Here is a 26,855-nt window from a genome sequence, read left to right as displayed (position 1 = left end):
GCTACACAGATTAATAGAAATGGGTTAGATCAATATGTAAAAGCTAGCCAATAAGAAACTGAAACTAATGGGTCAGGCAGTGTTTAAAAGAATACAGTTTCCGTATAATTATTTTGGGTAAAGCTAGCCGGGTGGCGGGACACAGCCCGCCGCTCCGTATTTCAACAGCCTATATTCCTCCTTCCATTCATTCTCTCTGCTTGCCAGCCCTGCCTATCTGTTCTCCACCTAACTATTGGCCATTCAATTCTTTATTGGACCAATCAGGTGCCTTAGGCAGGCAAGGTGAAACAAATGCAACACCTCTTTACATAATTAAACATGCATCCTTACATTCTTAAACAAATGCAGCATAAGCAAATGTAACACTCTTTTACACAGTTAACATAATATGCCATAGCATAAACAAATGTTACACATCTTTACATAGTTAAATATTTCACAGCAGTAGCCACCATTGTGGCTTATTCCACAGCTTGCCTCCCCTCCCCCCACCGTCTTAGTTAGGGTTACTATTGCTGTGATCAACACCATGACCAAAGTAACTTAGGGAGGAAAGGGTTCATTTGCCTTACTCTTCCACATCACTGGTCATCATTGAAGGAAGTCAGGACAGGGACACGAACAGGGGCAGGAACCTGAAGGCAGGAACTGATGCAGAGGCCATGGAGAAGGGTTGCTTACTGGCTTGACCTCAACATCCTTATCTTCCAAGCTCCTACAGAACAGACCACTAATGTCTCAGCACTCAAAGGCTTTTCTAGCCCAGAGTGCCAAGGTGCTTTTGCAATCCTCTCCAAAACACATGGTTAGCGATCTCCTACTCCAGATGCAATTTTCTAATCATGCTCTTTCCAAATCCATTGCTTCACTGGCATTGGAGCCTATTTCTTCAGGATCCTGGTGTATCATGAAGGCCAGCCTCACAGACTGAATGGCTATTAGATTCTTTGACCATTGGTAGACAGCCATTGTTGGACTAGCTGGCCCACAGGCTGTAAGCCATTCTAATAAACCCTTTCCTCCCCAACTTGTTTTTGGTCACAATGTTTCATCATAGCAATAATAACCCTAATTAGGACATCTCCTCACATTGGTGGTAAATGAAGGGACTCAGACACTTTTAAAAACACACCTATTAAATTAAAGATTAATTAATTTATTTTATGCTAGTGAGTGTTGTGCCTGTTTGTATGTCTATGCACCATTTTTGTGCAGTGCCCATAAAGGTCAGAAGAGGGTGTCTGGTCCTTTAGAGCTGCAGTGACAGATGGTTGTGAGCTGCCATGTTGGGTTCTGGGCACTGAACCCGGGTCCTCTGCAAGAGCAGCAAGTGCTCTTAACCACTGGGTTATCCTTCAGGCCCAGGAGAATGACCTTTTATTGTTACAGTCTGGGAAACTATGAGGGCAAGGACTGAATTCAGATGTAACTGTGTTGGGAACACAAGAGGCACTAAATAATTGTTGCAAGACATGGTGAGGGAGTACTCACAAATGTGCATGAAGCCTGGTTGGTTTTCTTTTGGAACAGTCAAGCCTCCCCTAAGCATGACTTCTTATATAGGGGAGTGTCTGGATGACCCCGCGACAAGGCTTTCAGGAACACCGGAAAAGTGACACTCCTGCCAACAGACAGTTTCCCCCGCCCATCCTTGCCAGCACCGAATGTTTAACATGATTTTCAATGTTGCCAATCTGATAATTGAAAAATATTATCTCAATATCACCTTCAGGAGGACAAATGAGATGCCAAATATGCTGGGAAATTTTCTACCTCAGGATGCATTCCTCCACAATCTATAGCTTTCCCCCTAACTTCTTTTCCTTCCTTCTTTCTTTTCTTGCCCCCCCCCCCCCCCACTCCTTTCTAGACACCAAGGCCTCACTATATTAAAACGTTTCTCTGTTTACTTCTGTTTTGTTTGGGTGTGTTTGTGTATGAGCACATACGTGCCACGGTGGGAGGTCAGAGGACAGCTTTTGGGAGTTGGCTTTATCTTTCCGCCCTGCGAGTTCTAGGGATGAAACACAAGTTGCAAAGCTTGTATAACGAGCTTTTACCCCATGAGCCATCCCACTGGGCTCAGTAGGTCATTTTAAAGTCAATAGCCTTCTTTTCCTTCAGACCCAGGGGTCCAGACCCCACCATCCTCCCTCAGACATAGGGGTCTGGGCCCTAGCCTTCCTCCTTCCCCCACAAGACCTATGCAGAAAGTACTATTGTTAAATATCATGTAGCGAGGGAAGCTCATGGTTCATTCTGTGGGGCTCGCTGTCTGGAAATAAATGGTAATGGTTTCTACCAAACTCTCCCCCTACCCCGTTCCCCCCCCTCCCCACCCGACAGTGCTTTTCTGTGTAATCCTGGAACTCCTGTAGACCAGGCTGGCATGGAACTCAGAGATCTGCCTGCCTCTGTCTCCGGAGTGCCGGGAGCAGCTCCCAGCTGATTAAAACAAAACAAAACACAACACAACACAATACAAAACAAAACAAACCCCACCTTAGGACGCCTGGATAGGTTGAGTGTGACGACGTTTGATCCGGCTGCTGGCACGCCCGTCAGCCTCGGCCCCGCCCCATCTCCTGAAACTACGACTCCCAGCATTAAGTGCGCCATGGCCTACGTCCCAAAGAAGCCCCGTCCCCGCTCTTGGCCCCACCTCAGGGCGTGTTCTGGAGGCCGCGTCCTTCCACTTCCACGCTCTTTCGCACGTGTGTTACTGGGCCCTCGTTGTAGTGGCCCGGAGGGCAGATCTACCGGTCCTCTGTTCCCCAGCCTGGAATGAACCGCTTTCTGTTGCCGGTGTCCGTAGTGGGCACGGTGATCGGTGGCACCGTGCTGCTCAAGTGAGTCTGTGCGTCTCTGTGCACGCACGGTGGTAGACCTGCGGCAGGGGACTGCCGATTAAGGCCAGAGAAGGATCCTTTATCCTCAGTCCTCATTCTTGGATTCTCCCAGCTTACCCACCAGCACCGCTTTTCCAGATTGAGCTGGGGGGGTGGGGGTGGGTCACCTTCCCAAGGTCACCTAAGGAGAAGGGGTGGGGCCCGGACCTTGCACACTTTTTTGTCTCTGGACCCCTCTTTACTTTTCCTCCTCTCCGCACTTCCTGTCTGCCTTCTTTTCCCTCTTCCTCTCCTCCTTTTTTTTCCCTTGCGTTTTTGAGACAGGGTCTTACTGTGCAGCCCTGGCTGTCCTAGAACTCAGGTAGACCAGGCTGACTGAATTCACCTGCCTCTGCCTCCCGGAGTGCTGGGATCAAAGGCGCGTGTCACCACGCACGGCCTGCTTTTTTTTTTCCTTGCGTGTATGTTTATGTCGCGTTTTCCGAGATTATAAGAGGGAGAGTGTGTCAGAGCTGGAACTGGAGTTGTGGATGGTTGCGAGACACCACGTGGGTGCTGGGAACGGAACCTGGAGGCTTTGTAAGAGCAGCAGAACTTGTGCTGCCGAGACTTCTCTCCAGCCCCACGCTGTGTATAATGTACATTTATCATAGCTACTTCCCACTCGTGTTCTCCAACTCCCTGGACTCCTTCGGATGCACCTTCCTTCCAACTTCATGTCCTTTATTTTATTTACTTGTTTTGAGACAAAATGTCATGTAGCCTAGGTTGGTCTTGAACTTGGTGAATTCTTGGTCCTTCTGCCACTGCCTCTCAAAGCTGGGCTTGTGTTTCTGTTTACAATCTTTTTGTTTTATTTTGTTCTCTGTGTAGTCCTGGCTGCCCTGGAACTCACTCTGTAGACCTTGAACTCAGAGAACCACCTGCCTCTGCCTCCCAAGTGCTGGGATTAAAGGTGTATGCCACCACCTCTGACCCTAATCTTTTGTTTTTATAAAAAATAGTAATCCCACCTCACAGAGACTTCTCAAGTGTAGTCTTTGCTGAGACCATGATAAGAATACCATGTGTTTTGGTGCTTTGGTGGGGGATGTGAACTTTGAAGGGTGGTTGGCATAAGTCCAGGCATGAGGCAGAGAGAATTCATTCAGCTGTTTCTCACCCTCAGGGACTATGTCGCTGGTGGGGCTTGTCCCAGCAAGGCCACCATACCTGGGAAGACTGTCATTGTGACAGGAGCCAACACAGGTATTGGGAAACAAACGGCTTTGGAACTGGCTAAAAGAGGTAAGAGCAACACCTGCTTCGGAATTTGAAGAGATTCGTGCACACTGGTGTGTATGGTAGTGTTGTTTAAAATAGCTCAACGGTGGAAGGAAGCATTCCAGGTGCTCATTGCAGACAGTCAGAATGTGGTCCATCCATACAGTGGAATATTACCAAGCTTTCAAAGGGAAAGGAATTTGGACATGCTCCTGTGCGGTGATTCTAGAGGATATGCACTAAGTGAAAAAAGCCAGACCCTGAAAAGACTACTGTGTAAGTTTGCTTGTTGGAGTAGTTACATTCTTTAAAAAAAAAAAAATCTGTTTTTATTATGTAGTATGTATATGTTGGGGTGGGATAGGGTTTGAGCTTTGCCATTTGTGTGTGTGTGTGTGTGTGTGTGTGTGTGTGTAGTTCAGAGGACAACTATGGAAGCTGGTTTTCTTCTTCCTTTATGTTGTTCCTGGGAATTGAACTCTGGTTCTCAGACTTAACTGCAAGTACCTGTTGAGCCAATTTCCAGCCCCTGTATTTGTATGTCTTGATAAGTTTGTATTTGTGTGTGTGCACATGCTTGTGGAAGACAGGAGACAGCGTCTGGTGGCATTTCTCAGAGTAACGGTAGCACTAAGATCACTGAACATTCCCATATGCCCCCAAAATGTTTCCGTCTTCTAACATGGTCTTAGAATATTTCATGACCCTTAAGATTACCCATCATCTCTTTATTCATCATCCATGGCTCCCTGATCTTCCCCTGCCAGCACAGCTCCAGGAAACCTGGGTCTCTCTTTCTGCATTTGCTTTTTTGGGACATTTTATATAAATGGAAGCATGTATGTATGAATTATTGTTATTATTGGTTTCTCGAGACAGGCTTTTCTGTAGTTTTGGAGCCTGTCCTGGAATTCGTCTGTAGATTGGGTTGGACTTGAACTCTGCCTCCCAAGTGCTGGGATTAAAGGAGTGTGTCATGTATGAATTTTGTGTCTGACTAATCGAGTATAGTAATTTCAAGGTTCATTCACTGTGTCATATGTCAGTGTGTCATTCCCTTTTATGACTGAATATCCATTGCACAGATAGACTGCAGTTGGTTTATCTATTGATTAGTGGATGGATGTTTGCTATTGTTTGTTTGTGTTGGAGATTGGACTCAGAGTCTCTCGTTTGCTAGGCAGGGGCTCTACCACTGAGCCTTGCCCCCAGCCCTGTACTGGTAGATTTTAGGCAGGTGCTCTACTGCTGAATTACATCCTCAGCCCTGTTTTTTTACTTTTTGAGACAGGTTCTTACTAAAATGCCTAGGTAGGTCTTGAACTCACTCTGTAGCCCAGGCAGGCCTTGAACTTACAATCCTCCTGCCTCAGCCTTCAGAGTCACTGCTGTTTCAGGCCTATACCACCAAGCCTGGTGATATTTGCGTTTCTATGTTTTGGTCATTGAATATATTACTAAGACTGCTTGTATACAGATTTTAGCGGGTGTATATTTTTATGTCTGTTGGATAGATATGTAGGGGTGCATTTATTTTCTTTTTCTTTTCATGTTTTCTTCTGGGTGTCCAGGAGGCAACGTCATTCTGGCCTGTCGTGACATGGAGAAGTGTGAGGCAGCTGCGAGGGACATTCGTGGAGAGACCTTGAATCCCCATGTGCGTGCCCAGCACCTAGACTTGGCTTCCCTCAAGTCCATCCGAGAGTTTGCTAGGAAGATCATCAAAGGTAGGCAGGAAGACATTGACTTTTCCAGCCAAGGTTTAGAGCTTCCAGTCAGTTCTCTAGGAACCTGAAGCTAGTAAGTTCTGAAGAAGAGGTTGGTCAATGTGATCTGCTGGCTGAATTCAGCTACTACCTGTTTTTCTGTTCTTCTGTAAGATCAGCTGTGCCTACTCATGAGAGTCCATTGTGATCTGGTTGTGGACTGTTGGCATTCCCTCAGAGTAGGAGGGGATGTAGTTTGGATGAGAATGGCCTCCATAGGCTCTTATGTTTGAATACTTGGTCCCAAGGTAGTAGAACTGTTTGGGAAGCATTAGGAGATGTGGCCTTGTTGAAGAAGGTGTGTCACTGAGGATGGGCTTTGAGGTTTCAAAAGCCCACACTGTTCCCAGTTAGCTCTGTCTGCCTCATGGTTATGGGTCAGATGTGAACTCTCAGTTGTTCCCCTAGCACCATGCCTGCCTGTAGATAGAAGTTTCTGTTCCACCTGGTCCTGCAGCCATTCAGTCCTAAAGAAACACACAGAGGCTTATATTAATTATAAACTGTTTGACCTATTAGTTCAGGCTTATTATTAATTAGCTAAATAAGAAGGAGAACCCAAAGAAAAACATATAGGCATCCTCCTGATTATTAACCTTCATCAGGGGATGAAAGGAGACAGAGACAGAGACCCACATTGGAGCACCAGACAGAAATCTCAAGGTCCAAATCAGGAGCAGAAGGAGAGAGAGCATGAGCAAGGAACTTAGGACCTCGGGGGTGCACCCACACACTGAGACAATGGGGATGTTCTATCCGGGAACTCACCAAGGCCAGCTGGTCTGGGTCTGAAAAAACCTGGGATAAAACCGGACTCCCTGAACATAGCGGACAATGAGGACTACTGAGAACTCAAGAACAATGGCAATGGGTTTTTGATCCTACTGCACGTACTGGCTTTGGGGGAAGCCTAGGCAGTTTGGATGCTCACCTTACTAGACCTGGATGGAGGTGGGTGGTCCTTGAACTTCCCACAGGACAGGGAACCCTGATTGCTCTTCGAGCTGATGAGGGAGGGGGACTTGATTGGGGGAGGGGGAGGGAAATGGGAGACGGTGACAGGGAAGAGACAGAAATTTTAAATAAATAAATAAATAAATTAATTAAAAAAATTAGCTCTTACAACTTAAATTAACCCATAATTCTTGGCTATGTTTAGCCACGTGGCTTGGTACCTTTTCTCAGCGAGGCATTCTCATCTTGCTTCCTCTGTGTCTGGCTGGTGACTTATGTCAGGATCCAGCCACAACATAAAACGTTTCTCAGCAGTGTAGAGGCATGGGAAATTTAGCCTCGATGCATTTCTGTTGGCCTGCTTGCCTTTCTGGCTCCACCATGCAGGCAGGTTAGACCCAGCTGGCTACAGCGCCTGTGCGTGGACTGCCACCATTTCCGCAGTAACCCAGACGATAGCTAGCAAAACACTACACTTCCTTCACTCTTCCTGCCCGTTCAGCCGCGATAGAAGCTGCATCTCCACGACTAATGCAGTTCCACTTGCAGGAGACGGTGCGACCTCACCTTGGCTGCCCTGAGCCAGAGGCTGCGGGTACTCAGCCAGTGCAGGGGTGGGAATATGCTGTTTACAAACTGTAAATATCTCTGCCTTTGCTTCTGCTCCTCTTTTAGTTCCTTTAGCTATCAACATACATAACTGAATGCTACTTCCTTGTCCCATATCTATATTTATTATTTACAAATTTTTACTCCTGATTTTTATTTCCTACTTTTCTGCTTTTTAAAATTCTACTACTTATTTCTGAGCGCTCCTTATTCACCTTTCCACCTATGGTGCAGTTTTTTTCATGGGTTCCTCATGTTTTCCTCTGTACATCTGGTTACTCTTCTGTGTTTTTCAGGGTCCAACCCCCAACATAAAACATTTCTCACCAGCATAGAGGCGCGGGAATGAAGACACTATTCACATGACAGTATCGGGAGGGACTTTCAGTGATCATTCAGATCCTGAAATCACCCACATTTATTTTCCAAACAGCTTTTATATCATAGAGGGAAGTTAACAAATCTTCATTAGCATTCTGTTTCCTAGGTAGTGGGGAATGACTTAAGTCACATCTTGTCTATACCTATTTTTGTCATGTAGCCTGAAAACACCTTTTTCCCAGGTGACCTCATAATTTATAACAGAAGGAGCAGAACGGCATTAGCATATCCTGGCACCTGTTGAGGTGGCACAGAGTTTGCTTCAAAAGAGCCAGGCGATCCCTTCCTGTGTGGCAGGTGCCTTGCAAGTCGCTCAGATTCTCTGACCGCCAGACAGTGTGGAATATAGGCCTGCATATTTCGGCCCCAACATGACTTTGTCTTTGCCTTTTCTTTTCCCAGAATTCTCATAGTCTGTTTACCCTGCCTATACTTCCTGCCTGACTACTGGCCAGTCAGCATTTATTAGATAAATACAAGTGACAAATCTTTACAGTGTACAAGAGCATCTGCCTGTCTGCTGTCATAGTCCCACCGTGATGGTCATGTACTCTAACTCTCTGAAACTGTAAGCCTCAGATAAATGCTTTCCTCTCTAAGCTGCCTTGGTCATGGTGTCTTATCACAGCAATAGAAGAGCAACTAAGACAGAGAGGTTGGGGTGGTCATTGGACCCTCATCTGAGTGTCTGGACTGTGCTCCCAGCATTTGTATATAGTTATCATTTAATTACACGTGGCTGGTGATGGTTAACTGAGAGGGCCACCATCTGTGTGGCCATGCAGCTTTGGGGTCAGCTATGCTCTTGCCTATAACCCCTTATCTATAAGTAAGCCTAATAAACTTGTGGGTTTCCCAGGGTGAACTTCATGGAATGGAATTTTGGTTTGCCATTGGGACCTTAATAATAATATTCTTCCATTTAAAAGATTTTTTTTTTTTAATTTTTACTTATGTGTATGTGTGAGTGCCCTCAGATACCAGAAGAGAGTGTTGAATTCTCTCCAGCTGAAATTATAGACGGTGGTGAGCCTCTCTTTGTGGGTGCTGGGAACTGAACTTGGGTCCTCTGGAAGAGTATCAAGTACGTGTAACCGCTGAGCCGTCTCTCCAGCACCTCTGTGGACCTTGCAGCTCAGGCCTCCGAGTTAGCTAGGCCTCCTAGTTCACCCTTTTGTAGTGGAGGCTGCCACAGTTTCCAGAGCTAGTAAGAGGGGGCTCCCTGCTCCTAAACTGGTTGTTCCAGCCACAGGTTTATGCTGAATTCTTATTTCCCTGCGGGGAGTCTGGAACCTGGGCAGCTAGTCTGTTTGGGTGACTGGAGTAAAGAGCTGTAGTCTGGGTGATGAGTAGCAGCAGACATTTCCTACTTGCTCTTCTGGAGGCTGGAAGTGCAACACAGTGCAGATTCTGTTTCTGGTGAGGCCTCACTTCCTGATTCATAAGTAGCACCCTGACTGTGTCAGTACTGGAAGGGAATGGGGAGGCAGCCTCTTTTGTGAGTGTAAATCTAATCCTGTGGGTCTATCCTTATGCTCCAATACCTACAGAGAACCAGAACTGTTGAATTATCTCGATTCGAAAAATAACCAGGCTAGCTAAAAGATAAAACAATTACATATTTATATTTATTATAAGGGGCAAACTCACGAAACAGGAACGAGAAGTCCAAGCTCAACTGTGCTAAAAGGGAACCACACAGAGAAGGCACCTAGCCGTGTGCTGTTTTTCTCCAGGTTCCAGAAAGCCACAGCCTAACTTGGTTCCACCTCTTAAAGATAATTAGTTGACAAAGATTCCCCATCACTTACCCTTTTGTCTAAATAAGAGCGATTCAAGCCAAAACAAAACTATATACAATAGGAACAGATATCAAGTATAAAATTACAACCATCATAAACAATATTAAGCAAGGAACACATGATAAATGTTTTAATAAACATTCTATTTTAAAGAGTCTAAGTCTTGCATCGGAAATTGACTTGACTAAATCATAAGAGGAAGGTAACTAAGACTATCTAATCTTCAATTCCATCGAAGGCTTGAGAAGGAAGATAATATTACTTGAGTAGGCAGGAAGTGCAATCAAGCATTTTCCAAAGCCAGCAGTACATGACGGAGGCAGTTGGCTACCTGAGCAATCACCCAAAATCTCATTTGCAATGTTGAAGCAACCAACTTTAGCTAAGGCCTAGCGTAACTTACAGACCACTTTTTGAGGCAGGAAAATTTTCAGTACCGTCTTACCCTGTCTTGACAGTCCTTTTCCTTGTGCCCTGCTTATCCAGTCTCCAGATACCATGTACTTTGGGCAGTTCCTTGCCCAAAGGCCAATTGTGCCAAGAAGAAAACAAATTCCGAGTGGAGTGTCTTCGGTGCTTAACATTCTCTCAGGAATAGATTGGTGCTGTCGGAAGCAATTGTGTCTCATATCAGTATAACCCTAAATTATTTAAATGCTATGTTCTACAGATCCTTGCAGTGGTTGAAGAATACCTATCTAGACAGAATATAACCTCTATGTGTCTAAAGAACCTAATTGATCTGACTGTATGTACAACAAACATGAATAACTATTGACCTATAACATTTAATACTTGTATAATTTAAGGACTAAGATTTCATAACAGAATATTAAATAATCTGTAAACAAATGTGCAGCAAATGGGGACAGTGACCTCAAAATGTAAACAATGTATAAGTATCTTGTTCAGAGGTAAAAGTAGTATATAATGCAATATGAAAATATATCCTAAAAGTTGTATCAAAATACAAAATGTCCTAAACAGAGGTAGAAACATGCATGTATACAATCTGACAGAGTAACTTTGCATAGGTGTACAAATATTGTAAATAGAAATAACAAATATAATTTGAACTTGTATCACTATGCAAAAAACTATACCAATGTAAATTTTGATTTTCATATTTGTAATGGTTAAGTATTTTGAACAGTTCTTTATGTGGTTAAAGCTATTAGAGATATTTCTTTTTTTTTTTTTTTTTGATTTTTCGAGTCAGGGTTTCTCCGTAGCTTTTGGTTCCTGTCCTGGAACTAGCTCTTGTAGACCAGGCTGGCCTCGAACTCACAGAGATCCGCCTGCCTCTGCCTCCCGAGTGCTGGGATTAAAGGCGTGCGCCACCACCGCCCGGCTAGAGATATTTCTTTTGAGAATTCTTGGTTTGTATATGTGCCTCATCTTAAAATAGGGTTATTTATTTTCTTCCTATCAAGTGTTTTGAGTTCTTTATATATTTTGGATATTAGTCCTCTATTGGATGTAGAGACAGTAAATGTCATTTCCCATTCTCTAGGATGCTGCCTTGTCTGAATGATGGCATTCTTTGTCTTGCTGAAGGTTCTCAGTCTCATGCCATCTTGTCTATTAGTTGTTCTTAGGGAGTGTATTATTGGTGTTCTGTTCATAAAGTCATCTCCTATGCCAGTGTGTCCAGATGTATTTCCCAGTTCCTCTTCTGTCTGGTTCAGTGTATTTGTTCTTATATTGAGGTCTTTGACCCTTTTGAAGTGAGTTTTATACAAGGTGATGAGTATGGATCTATTTGCATTCTTCTATATTCAACTATCTTTTTTGACAAAAACTGTAACAGTGCTATTTTTTCCAGTGTGTGTTTCTTGCTTCTTTAGCAAAGATCAAGTATACATGGCTGCCTGCACTTATGTTTGGGCCTGCATGTTTGTCCTTTGATGAACGTGTCTGCCTTGTACCGTGCTGTGCTTGTCACTGTAGCTCTGTTTACAGAAGTTTAGACCTCCAGCAGTTCTTCATTGTTCAGCATTGTGTTAGCTATTCTGTTATTGTGTGTGTGTTCACATTTGAAGCTGTAAAACTGTCCTCTTAAGATCTGTGTAGAATTGTGTTGGAATTTTCATAGGGATTGCATTGAGTCTGTAGATGACAGTTGGTAGAATGCCCATTTCCCCATGTTTATCCTATTGATCCATAAACATGGATGATGTGGGATTCCCCTCTGTGTGCTGTGAATATGTTTTATTACCATTGGTTAATAAAGAAGCTACTTTGGGCCTATTGCAACACAGAATAGAGTAAGGTGGGAATTCCAAACAGAGATCGAGGAGAAAAGAAGGCGGAGTCAGGGAGATGCTAGCAGCTGAATGTGCTTATTCCAGAATCACATCTGAAGTTTGAGGGTGAGTTGAGAAGAGGAGGATGCTGACTCATCATTGCTCCCAATTTTCTAAGGACACAGATGAGTCACAAGGGACCTGTGTGTCAGGTCATGGATAATCCGTGCGCTACTGGAGGGCAGTGCCGGAGGCTCTTGTTTGTTGAGTGCCCTTTGATAACCCAGGGCTTAGCTGACAAATTCTATATTTCTGTCACACTGAGGACTGACTCACCCCTTTGTTTCCTTCTAGGTGATGTTAAAATTGTCACGTGTCAGTGTTTTGAATAGGAGCATAGCTTGAAGCAACTATCAGGGAGTGTAAAATGTGTTCAACATGCTATTTTTATTTTATTATCTATCTATCTATCTATCTATCTATCTATCTATCTATTTATCTATTCATCAATCATCTGTCTATGTTTATATATATCTTTCTGTATGCCAGAAGGGGGCACCAGATCTCATTACAGATGGTTGTGAGCCACCATGTGGTTCCTGGGAATTGAACTCAGGACCTCTGGAAGAGCAGCCAGTGCTCTTAACCTCTGAGCCATCTCTCCAGCTCTTAGTTTATTTTTTAAAAATTATTTCTGTGTATGAGTGTTTTTCTTATTTTCACATATGTGCGTCACATGCATGCAGTGCTTACAGAGGCCAAAAGAGGGCGTGGCTCCTCTGGAACTGGAGATACAGATGGTTGCGAGCTGCCATGTGGGTGCTGAGAATCAAACCCAGGTCCTCTGGAAGAGCAGCAGTGCTCTGAATCTCTGAGCCATCTCCCAGCCCCCTGTTAATTTTTTTCCCTGGTAGTTTGTTTTTGTTTTGGAGACAGGGTTTCCAAGCTGTCTCCAGCCTGAGAGAGTTTCTTTTAGTTTTCTTTTAGTTTCTTTTTTCTTTTAATAAAACCACTTATTAGCCCAAGAAACCTCCTGTGGCTAGAACTTACTGATGAAGGGGAGAGTCCCCTTTTGAGCGGGTTTTGGTTCTCAGTCTTGCTGGAATGTCCATTTCAGGAAGGCAGTGACCTTGACTTTCCTCTCCACCCTGTATTTCCAGTGCCCAATGATAGGTGCTTAGCAAATGCCTGTTGATTGGATAGTAATTATGTGTTTCTACTAGGCGGGCACTATTATGCTTTTTAATAAAGGCAGAAACCAAGTCACAGGGAAGCTATGTGAACTGGTCAGTGTCAAAAGTCCAGTCAGGCTTTTTATTTTTGAGACAGAATCTCACTCTGTAGCCCGGGCTGACCAGGATTATAGGCATGAGCCACCGTGTCAGGCTTTATATCTAAGACATAAACTCCTGTCTGCCAGCTTTCAGGTCTGATCTCCCCCCTCCCACCCCGACACTGGGACTGTACAGACGTGTGGTGTTGGTTGTCGGTGTGTCAGGTCCTAGAAGTATCCAGGAGATAAACTGGTGGGCATTGTCTGTCAGGAGTTTCCAGACGAGGTTAGTCGGGAAGACCCACTTTCCCTGTGGGCAGCATTGCCCATGGACTGGGCTCCCGGAATGAATAAAAAGGAAAAGTGACCTGAGCATTTATTTTGTATTGGGATTAAAGGTGTATGGCCTTTATCAGCAATGATGTATCTTATTTTACTAGCTTACTTATTTTTGGTTGTGTGTCTGTTTGTACATGTGGGCGCAGGTGCCTGCAGAGACCAGGAGAGGGCAATGGATGTCCTGGAGCTGGAGTGACAGGTGGTTGTGACCCCTGGTGTAGGGGATGGGATTGAAACCCAGTCCTTTGCAAGAGCAATGTGTGCTCTTAACCTCTGAGCTGTTTCTCCAGCCCTGAGACAAGGTTTTGCCTTACCCTGGCTGGCCTTGAACTTGTCATTTTCCTGCCTCAGCTTCCGCAATAGTCTGCTAATATTACCACCTGTGGCTTGGAGCTTGTGTACTTCATTGGTGTCCTATATCTCTTCCCCATGAAGGAAGAATGAGGGCCTGATCCACATCTCTTAGGTGCTAGACACTCAATTCCTATCTCCACTGAAAATGTCTTGGAAGTGTTAAGGATTCAGTTATGTCTCTGTGGGGGAGGCCCTGACTCCTACCTAGGATCTCAGAAGGTGACCTTGTTTGGAGGTAGGCTCTCTGTGGAGATTATCAAGTTGAAGTAAGGTCATTAGAATAGGTCCTAGGTCAGTATCCCTGGTGTCATCATTACGGGAAACTGGGGCACAGAGGGCTGTGCAGAGAGAAGATGCTGTAAGAAATATAGGGAGGAACTGGCCATCTATTAGCCAAGGCTTGGGGCAGATTCCCTTCCTCAGCCCCAGCTGGACCAGCTCTTGCTTAGGTTCTGATCCAGCATCTTGTCCATCAATTTATGACGTTTTAAAGATTTATTTACTTTTATTTTATGAGTATGAGTATTTTGCTGGCATGTATGTAGTACCATGTTCATGCCTGTTGCCCAAGGAGGCTAGAAGAAGGCATTGGATTCCTTAGAACTGGAGACATGGGTGGGCCTCTGTCTTAGTTGGGGTTTCTATTGCTGTGATGAAACATCATGATCAAAGCAAGTTGGGGAGGAAAGGGGCTATTTGATTTGTACTTTCACGTCATAGTCCATCATTGAAAGAAGTCAGGACAGGAACTCAAGCGGTTCTGGAACATGGATGAAGGAGCTGATGGAGAGGCCATGGAGGAAAGTGTGAACTGGCTTGCTTCCCTTGGCTTGGTCAGTCTGCTTTCTTGTAGAACCTAGGACCCCCTAGCCTGAGTGACTCCACCCACAATGGACTGGGCCTCCCCTACTGATCTCTGATTAAGAAAATGCACTACAGGTTTGCCTACAGCCCGATCTCCTGGAGCCATTTTCCCAACTGAAATTTCCTCCTTTCAGACATCTCTGGCTTGAGTCAAGTTGCCATGAAACTATCCGGGCAGCTGCCATATGGATTCTGGGAACCGAACCCAGGTCCTCTTCAAACTCAGCAGGTGGTTTTAACCACTGAGCCATTTCTCCAGCCCCAGTTTCTGTTGTTTAACTTGCTTGGTTTGTAGCATTTTGTGATGTCAACCAGAAAAATTTCTGGGGTCCTCTTTAAGGACATTATGCACTCTTAACTGCAGAGCCATCTCCCCCAGTTCCTGTTTATTTATTTTTTTTGAGACAAGGTGGCTATCCCAGGTTGTCCTTGAACTCCCTTTTAGTCTGAGGACGACCCCAACCTTCTGATCCTCTTATCTTTTCCTGAGTGCTTGGATTACAGATGTTACCACAGCACCTGTTTTGTGTGGTACTAGAGATGGAAGCCAGGGGCTGGTGCAGGCTGGACAAACACTCTACCACCTGAGCTGTATCTGCAGCCCCGAGGACTTCACTAGATTGCATCTGTGACAGTCTCCCCCCCCCCCCCACCGTGTTGAGCTACAAAGCTCAGGCTTAGGATGTGGCTGTGGGACTACGAGGTAAAGGCTGCTCATGTCATGGTTGACCAGTAAGCAAACAGAGAGTGTTGCTATAACCCAGGACCCTTTGGTGACTTCCAAGACCCTTTCCCAGCAACCAACTTCTACCAGTCAGTGCCCAGCACTCTGGTCTTTGTGTCTGTTGTCACTGGATTTCCTCCCTTTGTGCTTCAGCCTGCCTGGACTCCCTTAGGAGGACACTAGCCCTGGTTGCATCGAGGCCCATTCCATGATCTTACCTGAGTGGCATGGAATATCTCTACAAAGATGCTATTCCCAAGTAGCCACCTTCCCAGGGGCCAGGTAGACAGGAATGTGTGTGGGACACTGTCCTACCCTAGGCTGGGGTGGAGCCCATCCCTAGCCCTGATGTGTCTGTCCTCACCCATGTCTTCTAGAGGAGGAACGGGTAGACGTTCTGGTCAACAATGCAGCCGTGATGCGGTGCCCGCAGTGGACCACTGAGGATGGCTTTGAGATGCAGTTTGGTGTCAACCACCTGGGTGAGATCTGGGCTGTCACCAATCTGGGGTGGGGTGGGGTCTTGCTCCATTCTTTTAAAATTTATTAATGTAAGTGTCTGTCCCATAGACTGGGTAAGTCTTCATTTTTTCCTCTATTTTAAAAATTAATTTTTAGGCTGGACGGTGGTGGCGCACGCCTTTAATCCCAGCACTCGGGAGGCAGAGGCAGGTGTATCTCTGTGAGTTCGAGGCCAGCCTGGTCTACAAGAGCTAGTTCCAGGACAGGCTCCAAAGCTACAGAGAAACCCTGTCTCGAAAAACCAAAAAAAAAAAAAAAATTAATTAATTTTTAGGTCATCAATAAGTAGTAGTATTTCAAATGTATGTGTCCTTATACTTTGGTCTCACTTGTTACTCTCTCCCACTGCAGTTCTCTTAGGCCTTCTTTTTCTTCCCGTAGTCCTCTTTTGTTGGCATACAAAAGAGTTCCACAATAGCCTGGAATGGAGTGTAACAAAGGTTTATTTATTAGGGGATAAACTCACAGAGTAGCATCTGCAGTCCTCAGCGCGCTCTGGGAACTGGAACCGAATCCAGCAGCCAAGAGGCCTGCACTTGCTGTCTACACGAGACCGCATGGGCTGGTATCTTAAAGGCAATTGGCTGAAGGCTTTCCCACAGCACTCTTTCATTGTTTTATTTCTGTGACTGTGATAAAACGCCCTGGCAGAGCAGTTTAGGGGAGAAAAGGTTTATCTGACTCTCAGTTCCAGTCCCATAGCTTCAGGAAGTCAAGGCAGCTGGGACTGGAAGTGGCTGATCACATCACATCCACTGTCAAGAGCAGGGAGAGGCTTGCGCACCAGCCACTTTCAGGGTAGTCATCGTAACCAAGATACCCGCCTGCGAACGTGGCCACAGCAAACATGACCTCGGCAGCTCCCCTCTGAGGTTCTGTTTTCAGGCTAGGTTGTGCCAGATGGACAGTGAAAATGACTGTCTCTTCCCTTCTGTTTTTTTCTCTTTCTTTTAAAAAAGATTTGTTTTTAGTGTGTGTGTGTGTGTGTGTGTGTGTGTGTGTGTGTGTGCGCGCGCGCGCGTGCGTGTATGTGTGTGTTGCCTGTATGTGTGTCTGTGCCCCACATTCATGCCTGGTGACCTCTGAGGCCAGAAGAGGGTATCAGATCCCCTAGGATAGGAGTTGTGAGTAGCCATATGGATGCTGGGAATTGAGCCTGAGTCCTCTGGAAGAGCAGCCAGTGCTCTCACCTGCTGAGCTGTCTCTCCAGCTCTGATTTCAGTTTTCTTTATGGCCTCCTATTTCTCCATTGCATTTATCTATTACATGTTCTTTAATTTTTTCCCTTCAGCCAGGTGGTGGTACACACCTTTCTTTAATCCTAGTACTGGGGAAACAGAGGCAGGTGGATTCTCTGTGAATTGCTAGGTTAGCCTATTTTATATAAGAAGTTCCAGACCAGTCAAGGTTATGTATAGTCTCAAAAACTTAAAAAAAAAGAATTTAACTTTGAGAATTTCCTATATGCTTAGAGTGAAATATGATCATCTCTGCCCAACATTTCTCCTCTCCAGACTCCACCCCGTCCTCTGCAGCATGCTCCCGTCCCAACTTCTTGTCTGTCGAGACCCAGGCTAGCCTTGAACTTGTATCCAAAGACGACTGTAAATATCTGATCCTCCTTCCTCTACTTCCCCGGTGCTGGGATTGTAGGCACATGCCACTGTGCCTGGCCTTTTTTCTTTTTTGGATACAAGGTCTTGGTATCATATTTTCTTCCATCTGTTGATGATCTTCTAGGAAGCAGTGCAGTGCAGATTAAACCTGAATGAGCAGGTGTCTCTGTGGTGTGCTGACTCAGAGCGCCTCTGTCTCTGTCCAGGAGAGATGGAACTGGGCCGTGTGATAGTCCAGTGTAGAGAAGTCCGCACTAATGTCCATAGTGGCGACACCACCTTAGATTCCATAGCAGTGAGTAGGCTCCCTTTCCACGCGTTCTCCCCGGCATTTGTCATCATCTGTTCTCTGGGTGATGGACATCCTTACTGGGTGGAGATGAGGTCTCAGAACAGTTTCTCTGCTAAGGGTACAGAATGCCTTCTCAAATATTCGCTGACCATGTGCATTTCTTCAGTTGAGAACTGTCTGTTCAGTTCGTTAGCCTCTTTATTGACTGGATGATGCTTTTGTCCTTTAACTTTTGCGTTCTTCCCAAATTCTTATTTTTGCTAATGAAAGGGAGAAAAAAGGAAGAGAGGCTGCAAGAGGAAGCTGCCATTTCACCACCAGAATAACTATGATTAAAAAAAAATTAACTTGGTATGCGGGCTTTAATGAGAACGGCCCCCATAGCCTCATATATTTGGTTTCCAGCTAGTGGAACTGTTTGGGAAGAGTTAAGAGTTGTGGCCTTGTTGGAGGCGGGGTGTCATTGGGCTTTGTCTCTTTCCTCCTCTGCCTGTGGACCAGGATATAATGCTCTTGGCTACTTCTCTGGCACCATGCCTGCCCGCCACCATGATTATGTGGACCAGCCCTCTAAAACTAGGCATGTGCTTTCTCTTATAAGGGATGACATGATATCTCTTCATAACAATAGAATAGTAACAGAGACACTGGGCTTGGTGTCATCCACCATGGCTCTAGTGGGGGAGCACAGCCACTAATACACCCTTGATGGAAGTGCCCAGCTCCTGATGTCCATGGAGCGGTGAGGGAGGATGGGGATCCGCTGAGATCAACAATAGGTGGCACAGTCAGCCTGTTCTCATATCCAGTGCTGCCACCTTTAACCCTTGCAGAGGCAGGAGGATTGCCTGGAGTTCAAGGTTAGTCTAACCAACCGAGTGAGTTCCTAAGCTTATCAGGCAGAGCTAATAGTGATACTTGTCTCAGAAACAGAACACGTGCTGCTAAGCCTGATCTGCGTTTGATCCCTGACCTGGGGTGGTGGGGGAAGGAGAATAAGAGCTCCCGAAGGATGCTTTTCCCTCCATGTGCTGTGGTACGTGTTCAGTTGAAAACAAAAATCTGAGTTCAAGGCCAGCCTGCTTTACAGACTGAGTTCTAGGACAGCCAGGGCTACACAGAGAAATCCTGTCTTGGAAAAAAAAAAAGGAAAAAAAGAAAAATCAGCTGAATGTAAATCTAAGTTTTTTTTCTCCTTAGGAAAACAAAACAACTCCAAGCAGAATAATAAAGTGGATAAGGGAGAATATAGAGGAAGAGGAGGATTATGCTACCGCTGGAAATGAAAAATTAAAATTGTGGCTTAGTGGTTAAGAGGACTGGCTGCTCTTTCAGAGGACCTGGGTTTGACCCCCATCTCTAACTCCAGTTCCAGGGGCTCCACTGCCCTCTTGTGGCCTCCATGGGCACTGCATGCATGTTTTGCACAGATACACATGCAGACAAAACACTCATACACATAAAAAATATTTTAAAAAAGTAAAATAGCCATTGTGAGAAAATAATGTTTTCTTGTCATCCTTCATCTAGGTCACTTTCTGTTGACAAACTTGCTCCTGGACAAGCTGAAGGCCTCGGCCCCTTCGCGCATCATCAACTTGTCCTCCCTGGCTCATGTTGCTGGGCACATAGACTTTGATGACTTGAACTGGAAGACGAAAAAGTATGACACCAAGGCGGCCTACTGCCAGAGCAAGTTGGCTGTTGTCCTCTTCACCAAGGAGCTGAGCCGCCGGCTGCAAGGTGTGCACATGGTGATCTTTTCTCTTCTCCTTCCTTCCTCCTCATCTGGAAGAGTTCTGAAACCCTGAGCTGTTGGTGGAAGGGCACGTAGTAGCTTTAGACAAAAGGATGGCACCTGTACCACCATGCCATGGCCCCTTCCAGTGCTGGAGGTAGACATCACTAATAAATCATGGCTCTAATGGTTGCTGTTTGGTCTCAACCAACCTGCCTTCATCAGACATGCTTATCTTGGATAGCTTTCTAAGCCTCTGGTGTTCTAAGCCAGTGGTTGTCCACTGCAAGTGGTTTTGGCCCTAGGGGACACATCAGTGTTTGCAGACATGCCTGTCGCAACTGGGTTCGTGAGAGGTTGCTCCTAGCATCTAGTTGGTTGAATTCAGGACTCTTCCTGGATGGTTCCCCAGTTCCTTCTACTCTAATGGAAGGAATGTAGTGTTAGAGGTAAAGAAGCTTCCCCTGGCTTCTTGTTTCTCAAAAGTTGTCTGTGGCCAGCAGTGCCAGCCACCCTTGGGAGATAGTCATAACTGCAGCATCTTAGATCCCATTCTAGTCCCCTGCTTCAGACCCTGGTGGGGGTGGTGGAGCCCAGGAAAGTGGGTCTCTCATACCTCCAGTGTAGTAATAAGGGCGGCGGGGCTGCGTCCCCAGCACCCCAGCCGTCTGCCCGGCTAGCTCAGTCGGTAGAGCATGAGACTCTTAATCTCAGAGTCGTGGGTTCGAGCCCCACGTTGGGCGCCAAAATGTAGTGGCGTAAACGAATGCAGACAGATTGTAAAAATATATATAGTTTTAATGTAGAAATAGACTTACAGAACCACCGTTCCTGCGGAGACCAGGAAAGCAGAAGAGACAGCTCGGAGCACGCTCGCCAAATTTATAGGCAGACATTAGCCCGAGGCGAACACGCCCCCTAAGGAGCGGGACTTATCCCTACACTCCAGGGCTGCTGTGCTGGGGAGACCACTTGAGATGGAGGCTTCAGAGCCACAGAGGATGATGTGGTTCAAGTGTGGAAGCAGCCTAGGATAGCGAAGACCCAGAGTGTAGTGGTGGCTCCAGCAGCCTTCTAGTCAAGGGGCCAACCTGGTCTTTTTTCACTAGTCTTTATGTGTGCCTGTTTGTATGTGTGCACGAGCATGTGTGCATGCATGTGGTCTGTATGTGTGTGTGTGTGTGTGTGTGTAAGTCAGTGGACAATGTTGGCTGACATCCATGTTGCTTTTTATTTGAGACAGTGTCTCTCCTTGGCCTGGAGCTCACCACCTAGGCTAGGCTAGCTTCAGTGAGCCCTGGGGATCTACCTGTCTCTGCCTCCCAGCACTCACTAGGTATTAGAAGCCTGGATTACCATCACAGGCATGTGTTTTGACCTGGGTTCTGGGCATCAAACTCAGGACCTCCTGTGTGGCAAGCTCTTTAACAGCTGAGCTGTCTTGTCTATTGTTCCCAGGCACAGGTGTGACGGTCAATGCTCTGCACCCCGGTGTGGCCAGGACAGAGCTGGGTAGACACACAGACATGCACAACTCTGCCTTCTCCAGCTTCACACTTGGTGAGTCCCCTTCCAGCCTGGGTATCCCCTCACAGAGCGCTGCTAGCTGGGGATCCAGGACTTTCCCTTTATTTCTTTTTGGTTCTCTCTCTGACTGGGTCTCACTATGTATCTCTGACTTGGAACTTGCTATGTAGACTAAGCTGGCCTCGAACTCACAGAGATCTGCTTGCCTCTGCCTTTGGAGTGCTGGGATTAAATAAATGTGCCATTACACCTGACTTTTTTCCCCTCACTATGGCCTTAATGAGTAATTGGACTTGAACTCATTATATGGGTGAGACTGGTCTTAAACTTCTGACCTTTCACCTTCTGAGTGCTGTGTGTGCCTCTTTCTGCTCCTTCCCATGTCTTCCTGGGGTAGAAGATGAGTCATAATTCTATGTGGTTCTGACCTCAGATCAACAAAGCAGGCTACAGCCCCACTGATGAATAAGAAAATTGTCCTGCAGGATAAGCCTTGAGCTGATTTCTAGGGAAAAATATGTTTTCATTTTTTTCTGGAAACCCTGGGGAGGTTTTCTGTAGGAGGCAGATTTGTGCTCATCCCTCTGTTTGGAGGTTTTGTTTTTGATGTTGCCAGGGAAGGGACCTTTAGGTAGAGGGAACTGCAAGGACAAAGGCATGGAGGTGGGTCCGTGGGGCTTCAGGGAAGGTTCCATCCCTAGGGGTTTTGGGGGGGTAGAGCAGGGAATTTTCTTCTCTCTCTCTTTCCTTCTTTTTTTTTTTTGACGGAATGTTCTGTGGTTGATTGTAGGGCCCTTCTTCTGGCTGCTGTTCAAGAGTCCCCAGCTGGCGGCCCAGCCCAGCACGTACCTGGCAGTGGCAGAGGAACTGGAGAGTGTTTCTGGGAAGTACTTTGATGGACTCAGAGAGAAGGCTCCGTCTCCTGAGGCTGAAGATGAGGAAGTAGCCCGGAGACTTTGGGCTGAAAGTGCTAACTTGGTGGGCTTGGACATGGCTCATGGGTCCCCTGGAAGGGGGCATTCCCTTCCCAGATAACCTTCAAAGATCCAGATGGAACTGTATTACCAAGGCCTCTGGCTGCCATGCCCTCATCCTCTGGGGGCACTGTTGGCATTGTTACTCTCAAGACCATGGTTGCTGGCTGCCATGCACCCATCATCCTCTAGGGGCAGCGTTGGCACTGTTAAAAAGCATGGCTACTGACTGCCATGCATTCATCTTCCTCTAGAGGCAGTGTTGGCACTGTCAGAATATTAAGACTATAGCTGTTGGCTGCCATGCCCTCATCATCCTCTAGGGGCAGTGTTGGGACTGTTAGACTCCTAAGACCATCGATGCTGGCTGCCATGCTCCCATCTTCCTTTAGATGGCAATGTTGGTCCTTTTTTGTTAGCTGACCACATTCAGTTGGACGACAGCTGAGCATTGACAGGGGCATGTGTGGTGGTGGCAGGTGGAGTCTCTCTTGGGAATGGTTTTGGGCAATGTTCAAAGGTAGCTGTGGTGGTGACTGATTGATGTACTGTTAAAGAGCGGGTAATCAGACAAATGTGGCCGGTCAGTCATAGTTCTTTGTGGGCCTTTGCACACTTCTGCCTTCTCTCTGAGAGTTGGCTGTTGTTTTTAAAGCAACTGGGGAGGAAAAGGGCTTACTTTAGCTTACAGGTTATAGTGCATCACGGAGGAGGGAAGCCGCGGCAGGAGCTCAAGGCAAGAGCTTGATGCAGATACCAGGCTTACACTCAGATAACTGTCTTTTATTTTCATCATCATCATTATTATTATTATTTTAACAGTGAGTCTTACTCTGTAACTCTGGCTTTCCTGGAACTTGCTCCAGGATGGCCTTGAGCTCACAGAGATCTGCCTGCTGGGATTAAAGACGCGTTGCCATGCCTGAGTCAGGTACCAGCCCAGGCCTACCTGCCCAGGAATGGGACCAATCACAGTGGGCTTGTCCCTTCTACACCAATTAGCAAGCAAGAAATGTCCACGGACATTCACCCAGGGCATTCTGGTCCAAGCAGTTCTCCGGTTGAGGACCCCTTCCTCTTCTGGGTGTGTCAAGCTGATAACCAAAGTAACCAGGTCGGCTCTTGATTGCAAACAGCCGTGGGTAACTGCTACCTCATGGGCTGGTGTGGGCATTAAGCTTTTGTCTGGCTCAGTAAAGGACAGCTACGGACCTCTTATGTCCTGGCTGAGGTGCTGGGATTCGGGGGAGACCCTGGCCCAGATGGAATGAGGTGAAAAGCTGCTGGCCGCTGCCTGTGAGGACCAGCATGACCTGAGATCATGACCTCTCCAATTCCTATGATAATTTTAACCTTAGATTCTCAAGCTTCTGTATGATTATAATAACTTGCCGGGTTATTAAGTAACACCAGCACTTAAGAGGTGGAGGCAGGAGGATCGAGCGTTCAAGGTCATCCTCTGCCAGCCTGGGCTCTACAAGATCCTGTCAAAAGAAGTCAAAACAGTGAAATCTCCAAATGTAGCTGAGCCATAGATTTAAAATAAAAACAAACATTTGCTTAGTGTGTAGGTGTGTGTGCATGTGCACAGGTATGCCCTTGAGTGTCTGCCTTCCGTGCCGAGTTCATTCAGAGGACAACTTGTGGGAATCGTTCTTGTCTTGTGAGTCTTGGGATCCAACTCAGTTTGTCCAGCTTTGTGACAGAGACTTTCACCTCTGAACATATTGCCACATGACCCTGAACCTGAGTCATAGGTTTTATTTTATCCATTGTATATGGAATTTATTCCACACACAACTTGTATATTTATTCCTTTTAAGAAACCGACTTTTAAGTTACTGAGGCAATGAAGCAAGCCGCTGCAGACTCTGTAGTGGTGGAAGGCGCAGCTCACCATATGGCAGTGATCACTGAGGTCGGGCTGTCTTAGGGAACTTCTGCTTCAGAAATGGGACACTCAGCTGGGATGTAGAATTTCCGGAGCATCAAAAAGGTCAGTAGAGAGCTGGGAAGCACACACCTTTGATCCCAGCACTTGGGAGACTGAGGCAGGCAGATCTCTTGAGTTTGAGGTCAGCCTGGTCTACAGAGCTAGTTGCAGAACAGCCAAGGCTACACAAGGAAACCCTGTCTTGAAAAACCAACTCCCTCCCACCCCCAAAGCTCAGTAGACCCCTGGGTACTTAGAGCAGGACTGGCCTAGAATTGTCACTTGCCAGGTGACTGCAGAGCCCAGCCAACCACGTAGCACCTGCTCTGCTGGCACAGTGACACCAAGAAGCTACAGAATAATTTTGAAGCCACTAGAGGTCAGAATTGAAAGCTCTTTGGCATCCACTCCAAAGCTGCCCAAGTTCAGTCTTAATAGCAGTGTTCCTAGGGTATATTTTGCAACCAAGTCATATGTAGAAAGATGCCCTTGGATGTACAATATATTTATATATCTATTTATTTATATTTCATGTATATCTGTTTATCCTATGCAGTGCCTGAGAAGTTGCAACCAAATCATATATAGAAAGGTACTCTTGGATGTACAATATTGATAGCATCTATCTTTCCATCTGTCCTATCTATCTATCTATCTATCTATCTATCTATCTATCTAGATATCTATCTAGATACCTATCTTTCATGTATATCTGTTTGTCATGTGCATGCAGTGCCTGAGAAGGGTAGAAGAGGACTCCAAATCTGGAACTGGAGTTTACAGTTGTAAATCTCCATGTGGGTGCTGGGAATTGAACCCAGGTCCTCTGGAAGAGCAAGCCAGTGCTCTTAACCACTGAGCCATTACAATTGTTAGATTCTCCTGCCTCCGTCTTCCATGTTTAATGATCCCCTTGGTCATATAAGCCCATCAGGATAATCCAAGACAATGCTTTACTGTTTTTAAAATCAGTAGAGCAGACTTAATGCTATCTTATCTTCTTATCTGGTCCTGTTCGCCAGGTAAAGTAACACAGTCCTTTATTCCTGTGTCCCAGGTTCTGGTGATGGGATCTAGCTACCCTGGGGAAGGCCGTTGCTCTGCTGACTGTATACTCCCCTTCATAAAGCCTGGCTCTTAAGGTTTTCCAACAACTCCCACTTACTTCTCATCCATTCTGGTCTGCTTAAATTCGGCTGGCTCAACTCCACTTTTTTTTTCTTTTGAGACAGTTTCACTGTGTAGTTCAGACTGAACTTGAATTCTAGATCTTCTCATCTCAGCCTCTAGAGCCCAGAGATTACAGGCCGACCACGTGGTGCCAATTTGCAATGTTTACAACCAAATAAACAGAAACATACATTCCTGTTATTAATTCGTCATTGTCTTTCTGTTTTGTTTTGTTTTGTTTTTGTTTTTAAAGACACAAAAGAAAAAAAGGGTTTCTCTTTGTAACAGTCCAGGCTATCCTAAAATTTCCTTTGTAGACCAGGCTGACCTCGAACTTACTGTCTCTGCCTCCCCAGGTGCTGGATTAAAGGCGTGCGCCACCACGCCCTGGCTTGTCCTTCTCTTGCTGGGAAAAACTTCCTGACAAAAGCCACTGAAGGGAAAAAGGCTTCAGTCTGGGTGGCAGCTCCAGGGTATGATCCATTATGGCGTGGAAGATGTGATGGATGGCAGGGGCTTGGGACAGCTTGTCCACCCTGCATTTTCAGACAGGAGGCAGAGGAAGGAATGCTGCTGCTTAGCTCCCCTGTAGCTTCAATTTTTTTGTACATTGTTTATGTGTGTGTTGTGCATGCATCACGGTGTGCTTGTGCAAACCAGATGGTAACTTGTGGGGGTTTTGGTGACAAGTGCCCTTCTTCCTCAATAAGCCCCCTTGCTGGTTCCCCTTATCATTATTATCAGTGGGTGGTGGTGGTGAGGGCGAATGCCACACCATGTGTATGGCCGCAAGAGAACACCTTTCAGGGAGTCAGTTCCTTCCTGCCACCATTACATGGGTTCTGGGGGTTGAGGTCAGGTTGCCAGGCATTTGTAGTGAGTGCCTCTCCCTGCTGGGCTGTCTCGCCAACTTCTGTGTTCCTTTTATTCTGTCTGTGGCTCAAGCCCTTAGTGTAGTGCTGCTCACACTTGCTGCGGCTCTTCACATCGCAATTACTTCAGCCTAGAAACTTCCTTACAGACCTGTTCAGAGCTTGGTCCTAGGTAACACTACATACTATCAAGTTGACAGTATTTACCATCACAGGGTGTCTTTCTTGGGAGATGGCATTTATCTGAAGGAGGTAAAAGTCTAAACTTATCTGGAGCTCAGGCTACCAAGGTTGTTGAAGGAGTGGCAGGGTTGCGTTCTGGCCGCCCTGGCTCCTGCATGGCTAGCTTTATCCGAAATAATTACACGGAAACTGTATTCTTTTAAACACTGCTTGGCCCATTATATCTAGCCTCTTCTCGGCTAACTCTCGCACCTGGACTAGCCCATTTCTAATAATGTGTGTAGCACCCCAAGGTGCGCTCACCGGGAAGATTCTAGCCTATGTCCATCCTGGGTAGAAGCTTCATCGCGTCTGCCCCAGAGAGGAGAGCTATCGAGTCTGAGCTCACTTCCTCTTCCTCCCAGCATTCTGTTCTGTTTACTCCACCCACCTATGTTTTAACCTATGAGGCCAAGCAGTTTCTTTATTAATTAACCAATGACCTTCCTCCATCACAAGGTGGCTGATCAATGGGGATGCTTTTCATGCTGGGGGGATTTGTCTTTCTTGCACATGGACGTGACTGCTTCTGACCACAAACCCTCATGACCAACATCCACTT

At 46.1% G+C, this 26,855-nt stretch overlaps 1 protein-coding gene across 3 annotated transcripts; it reads left to right on the top strand.

Moving 5' to 3' along the window:
- Nucleotides 1–2,714: 2,714 nt before the first annotated feature.
- On the top strand, nucleotides 2,715–25,400 carry Rdh13 (retinol dehydrogenase 13). Of its 3 annotated transcripts, XM_041654688.1 has the most exons (7): nucleotides 2,715–2,852; nucleotides 4,021–4,139; nucleotides 5,687–5,842; nucleotides 15,805–15,909; nucleotides 19,388–19,600; nucleotides 21,054–21,155; nucleotides 21,913–25,400. In XM_041654688.1, exons 1-7 carry the CDS (start codon nucleotides 2,788–2,790, stop codon nucleotides 22,155–22,157), a joined length of 1,005 nt encoding a protein of 334 aa, XP_041510622.1. In that variant the 5' UTR covers nucleotides 2,715–2,787; the 3' UTR covers nucleotides 22,158–25,400. The 3 variants fall into 3 exon arrangements, with proteins under 3 accessions (XP_041510622.1, XP_041510624.1, XP_041510625.1); XM_041654690.1 differs by lacking the exon at nucleotides 15,805–15,909; XM_041654691.1 differs by lacking the exons at nucleotides 2,715–2,852; nucleotides 4,021–4,139 and adding an exon at nucleotides 4,281–4,391.
- The last annotated feature ends 1,455 nt before the right edge of the window (nucleotides 25,401–26,855 follow it).

Source organism: Microtus oregoni, unplaced genomic scaffold (assembly GCF_018167655.1).
Source record: "Microtus oregoni isolate MIOR12 unplaced genomic scaffold, Mior012 000006F_ref0000085, whole genome shotgun sequence".
Taxonomy (NCBI): Eukaryota; Metazoa; Chordata; class Mammalia; order Rodentia; family Cricetidae; genus Microtus; species Microtus oregoni.
The sequence above is the reverse complement of the archived record's forward strand: the minus strand, read 5'-3'. Positions and strand labels throughout refer to the sequence as shown.